This window comes from Tasmannia lanceolata, unplaced genomic scaffold (genome assembly GCF_043159265.1).
Source record: "Tasmannia lanceolata isolate RefF3 unplaced genomic scaffold, GAP_Taslan_0.1 ptg000002l, whole genome shotgun sequence".
In the NCBI taxonomy this organism is placed as follows: Eukaryota; Viridiplantae; Streptophyta; class Magnoliopsida; order Canellales; family Winteraceae; genus Tasmannia; species Tasmannia lanceolata.
The window spans coordinates 45,391,019-45,396,454 of NW_027518679.1; the positions used below are offsets into that span (position 1 = coordinate 45,391,019).

Consider the following 5,436-nt stretch of genomic DNA (forward strand, 5'->3'; position numbering starts at 1 on the left):
GAGCCTGACCGAGCCGAGCCGAGCCGAGCCGAGCCTGGTTCGAGCCCGAGCCCGAGCTTTTGAGCTTAATGAGCCGAGCCGAGCCTGGTTCGAACCCGAGCAGAGCTTTTGAGCTTAACGAGGCTTGGCTCGGCTCGGCTCGTTTACACCCCTAAGTGTGTCCATCGTTTGGCAAAGGCCACTCCCATTTGGCTATTTTCACCAAGCATTGGAATGATATTGGCATCCCCTATGAGTGAGTGAAAGGTTTTGATGATTTGAGCCATGAAGCACTCATTAAAGCAAGGGCCCCTTTGGCCAATCTCATGAAGGGGCTCAATTGATATTGGCACCCACATGGCATTTGGGTGGGCATTTTGCAACCAAATATAAGATGGGCTAAGTGAGAGAAGGGGTATGTTTTTATGCCATCTTTAAGTTCTGTTCGTTGTGTTACCTAGGGCTAGTGAAGCCAATCAATAAGTGGGTAGTGTATCCCTTACTTGCAATTGAATGCACTGAGCATTCCTCTTTGACATTCCATATCGCAGTCCAGCCACATTCCACACTTCTCCAACAGCCCACTTTCTACCGTTTTGTAAATCTTGTGAAATTGAAAATCCCAATACCATTTCTGATGTTTAATGAGGTTAATCATGTTATTTCCTTGTAATGTTGTAGCCCCACATAGCAAGGGTAAAGACTTTTGTTAATGGAAGTAATGAATGTCAAACTCAATATTAAGTTCTGTTTTTTCCTCTTTTGTTGTGATGTTAATCTGAGATGAGTGCTGTGATTGCAATGGTATAAACATAGAAGGAAGAGATTACCAAGGGTCATTACACACACCATAAATGAAGACAAAACCTGCCGGAAAGTGAGCTGGTGTGGTTGCTATCAGATGCAGGCCATCTGCGAAATGCCTTCTACGATAACAAATCCCTATTTTTTTTTAAAATACACCAAGGCCCATTGTTTGAAGTTCTAAAACCATTGGCTCTGTTGAATTTTAGAGCGGTGTGAATGTGGACCCGTTGGGGCGAATTTATTGGCACCATTTCTCAAATTTAAAGCACAATTTTGCTTCGTTAAGGTGCATTGGAAATGATATTTTCCACACATTTTCATACAGAAATCTTAAAATGGATGTAAAAGTCTGAAAATACGTGTAAAATGATTGGAAATATCATTTCCAGTTCACCTTAACGGGTGCCCTCAGGGCCTCCTTAGCAAAACTCCTTGATAAATTATGTCTCGTTAAAATAATATGGGATTTGTTAGCTTTCGTATATGAACTTTCCCATAATGAAATTTCGTGGCTGGCACGATTTTTCAGTAGTTTTTTTCATATTCATTTTATTCAGCTGAGGTGGCCGCTCTCTCATGCAACAGCCATCCTAGAAATGTCTTTTTGCGAAAGTCCCTAGCAAATCCCTAATAATATATAGTTTTAGCAATATTTTTTTTTTGGTATAAAAGGAGAAAAGGGATTTGCTAGGGACCATCGCATAAGGCATTCGTTAGGTGGGCTGTTCCATGAGTGAGCAGCTGCATAGGCTCAAATTTTGTCTTGATCCTTTTAATTCATTTGAGGTGGCTGCTCTCTGAGCTGGCCCACGAAATGCCTTATGTGTTCCCTAGCAAATCCCAAAGAAGAATAATTACTCCGACCACAATAATTTTAGGGCCCGTTTGGATACCTCAGATTTTGTATTTGGATTTGGAATTGAGTTTTCAGTACAAAATGAATAGATCTGGCAGCTCATGTTGAGGGAGACAGAGAGGAAAGGGGGTAATTCCTGCTGCAAGGGAGATTTTCCACAGCTTATTTGGAAAATCTGATTTTTTTCCACTGTCAGTCGTTGAATTGGAAATTCAAGGATTTGATCGGGATCCAAATGTCAATGCAAAAAGGGCTGCAAATGTGAGAATTCCAAATCAAAATCTTCTCGGCATCCTAACGGGCCCTTAGGGAAGTGATATATCCGCCCCCAGGGGCGGAGCCATGAATTTACACTTGGGGCGGCCAGACTAATATACACTTGCCTACATTGGTCATTGGGGGGCCATGACCACTAAAATAGCTAAGCCACTAATTTTTTATCCAAGGAATCAGTAGTGTGTAAAGAGAAATTTCAAGTCATTGGGGGGCCATGGCCCCCCTCATGCTATATGTGCCTCGCCCCTGTCCGACCCGCTTGTTTTACTAGGGAGAGTAATATGTCTATCCCTAAAGAAAAGGGGCGTATTTATCATTTCCCTAAGGGCCCGTTTGGATACCTCATATTTTGTATTTGGATTTGGAATTGAGTTTTGAATACAAAATGAATAGATCCACCAGCTCATGTTGAGGGAGACAAAGAGGGAAGGGGGTACTTCCTAAGGAGGGAGAGGTTGAGGAGAAAGATGGTGAAGGAAAGTGTAAGATCTGTGGCTTTCCAATTACTTATTTCCACAGTATATTTGAAAATCTGATTTTTTTCACCGTAGCTGATTTGGAAACCAAAGGATTTGATCTGGATCCAAATCACAACATAAAAGGGCTGCAAATGTTAGAAATCCAAATCAAAATCTTCTCGGCATCCAAACAAACGGGACCTAATTTTACAAGGAAAACACTTCCAAAACGGGATTTCTTTTGAGAAAATAAAGACGAAAGTCGAGGACTTAGCCCACCTATTTGTCTTCTTGCGCATGTGTTCAGCCCCCCTCTTGTCATTTTGTATGAAAAACCGAAAGACAGTGAGAGGAGAGACCAAGAAGAAAAAATAAACGGAACAAGTACCAATCACCCACTCCACCATTTTCCTTACTTTCTCTCAAAACCTCTCCCATGGAAGCTTCATCTCCTCTCCCTCTCATAAACCCAAAACTCACAATACAGCAAACCCAACAACATGAAGCTCCTACCCCTTCCTTCAAAGAAGACACCCACAACGTTTCCCAGCTTAAGCCTTCAGAAAACAAGGCATTGAAGGAGCTGAAAGAGAAGCTCTCTGTTTCATCTCTCGACTCTAATTCCATGTGGGGCATTCCACTTCTAGGGGAAGACGAGAGAGCCAATGTCATTCTCTTGAAATTCCTCCGGGCCAGGGATTTCAGAGTCTCAGACTCTCTCACAATGCTACAGAAATGTCTTTCCTGGAGGAAGGATTTTGGAGCTGAAATAGTGGTGGAAGAGGAGCTGGGATTTAAAGAGCTAGAAGGGGTTGTGGCTTACATGCATGGGTCTGATAGAGAAGGGCACCCTGTTTGTTATAATGCTTATGGAGTGTTCAAAGATAAAGAAATGTATGAGAAGATTTTTGGGGATGAAGATAAGTTGAAGAGCTTTCTGAGGTGGAGAGTTCAAGTCCTTGAAAGGGGTATAAATTTGCTGCATTTCAAACCAGGTGGGATAAATTCCATTATCCAGGTAACTGACTTGAAGGACATGCCCAAAAGAGAGCTCAGATTGGCTTCCAATCAGATTCTCTCCCTGTTTCAAGATAATTATCCAGAGATGGTGGCCAAAAAGGTAAGTTTTCTTCCTGTTTCTAAGGCCTAAATTGGTAAAACAGTATCTTGATTTCATTTAGTTACTTAGTCCATTTATTTGTCGAATGCTTTTGATATCTATTTTTCAGGTTTTTATCAATGTTCCATGGTATTTCAGTATGTTATATTCGATGTTTAGTCCATTCCTTACTCAAAGGACTAAGAGCAAGTTTGTGATTACTAGAGAAGGAAATGTTACTGAGACCCTTTACAAGTGAGCCCATCTCTTCCTAACCTTTTTCTTCAACCCTAAATCTCTATTCATGGTGGCATTGATCAAGAATCTGGAATGGGTTTTGTTAAAATTGCATATTATGATTGCATTGGTCGAGAATCTGAAATGGATTATGGTGTTTTTTTTTTTGTTTTTTTTATTTGATAGAAATTATTATTATTTTCCTCATAATGAAAATTTATTTTGCATTTCTCATTGATATTTAGTTATTATTATTTTTTTATTTATTTTCCTTTTGTCAGAGTGATAGAAATACTGAAGTGGGTTTTTGATTTGTTACTTTGGTCAGGTTCATAAGGCCGGAAAACGTGCCGGTTCAGTATGGGGGGCTAAGCCTGAAAGAAGATTTGCAAACTGGTCCACCCAGGCCAGCATCTGAGTTTACAGTGAATGGAGGAGAGAAAGTATACCTAGAAATCGATGGGATTGAGGTATCTCCTTTTTTCTCATTCTCATTCTCATTCTATCATTTATTATTACTTATTTCATCCAGTTCTTGTATTTTAAATTCTTCATTATATTATTTCTGTTCTTTCTTGGGTTTGATGCAAAACCAAAGAAATTAAATATTATTACCACTTTAAATAGGTAATGTGTTTATTATTTAGTTGATCAACAACAAATTCTAGTTTATTTAACATCAGATCATATCCTGCCTGGGCAGGGGATGTTTGGATGAAAGGAAAATTTTTCTTGAAAAAATATTTCCCTGGAAAAAATTCCGGGTCGATTAGGATTAGAATTTTCCTTCAAAACAGGGAAAAATTTCTATTTTGGAAGAAAAATTACATGGAAAATGAGTTTACAAACCACTGGAAAATTCAGGCTACATGGAATATTTTTCTAGCCCCCAAAGGGCATTGCTCTCTAATATTTCTCCACCATTACTGAATGCATCGAGTGGTATTCATTACATCTAATCATTGTCTTTAATTAGACAATATTATGTAATACAACGAGTGATTTTCCCTTATGTGTGAAGATTTGGTTAGTTTTATATTTGTACTATGAATATTCCAGTTGGCGCACCATCCAAATTAGGGCTTGGATCAATGGGCTTGAATTGATCCAGGTGCTCATTTAATTTCTTGTATAAAACGAGTGACCCATTTCTTATCAAGTTAATTGGTGCCCATAACAAGCTGTTAGCAAAGTTTCAAAACAGAGAACTGACACTAATTAGAGTCTGATGATTATTTGGTTTAAGGATGGAGCTACCATAACATGGGATCTAGTAGTTGGGAGCTGGGATTTGGATTACAGCGCTGAATTCGCGCCATGCGCCGAAGGAAGCTACACGATCGCGATCGAGAAGACTCGAAGAATCGCCGCGGGCGAGGAACCCATTCGTAACTCCTATACTTCGAAAGAAGCTGGGAAAATGGTGCTCTCCATTGACAACACCAACTCTAGGAGAAGGAAAGTTGCAGCTTATAGATACTTGGTGCTTAAACCATCCTCTACTTAAGATAATACCCATTTATAAAAGAGAGGATTTTCCTTTTGAGAGAAAGCTGGTTTTTTATACTATAGAGGGTGGTTGTTCTTTTTGTTTTCTGGTCTTTGATGGGTTGTGTATTTGGAAAATTTGATGTAATGAACAAAGGAGGTGTTGGTCTTGCTTTCTCTTTTCTTTGTGTTTAATTTTTCTCTGTTGGGCTTTGAAAAGAAGAAAATGACTAGTC

At 39.6% G+C, this 5,436-nt stretch overlaps 1 protein-coding gene across 1 annotated transcript; it reads left to right on the top strand.

The window, feature by feature from the left end:
• The first annotated feature begins 2,710 nt into the window (after positions 1-2,710).
• Positions 2,711-5,436, top strand: LOC143885453 (patellin-6-like). The gene is made up of 4 exons (XM_077389645.1): positions 2,711-3,496; positions 3,606-3,730; positions 4,041-4,182; positions 4,959-5,436. The coding sequence occupies exons 1-4, from the start codon at positions 2,813-2,815 to the stop codon at positions 5,217-5,219; spliced, it is 1,212 nt and encodes a 403-aa protein (XP_077245760.1). The 5' UTR covers positions 2,711-2,812; the 3' UTR covers positions 5,220-5,436.

Excerpts from the sequence above, each read along its gene's own strand:
- LOC143885453 (XM_077389645.1), top strand. The coding sequence starts at position 2,813 with ATGGAAGCTTCATCTCCTCTCCCTCTCATAAACCCAAAACTCACAATA. Across the intron at positions 3,497-3,605 it reads CAGAGATGGTGGCCAAAAAG|GTTTTTATCAATGTTCCATG; the intron begins GTAAGTTTTCTT and ends TCTATTTTTCAG. Across the intron at positions 4,183-4,958 it reads TAGAAATCGATGGGATTGAG|GATGGAGCTACCATAACATG; the intron begins GTATCTCCTTTT and ends ATTTGGTTTAAG.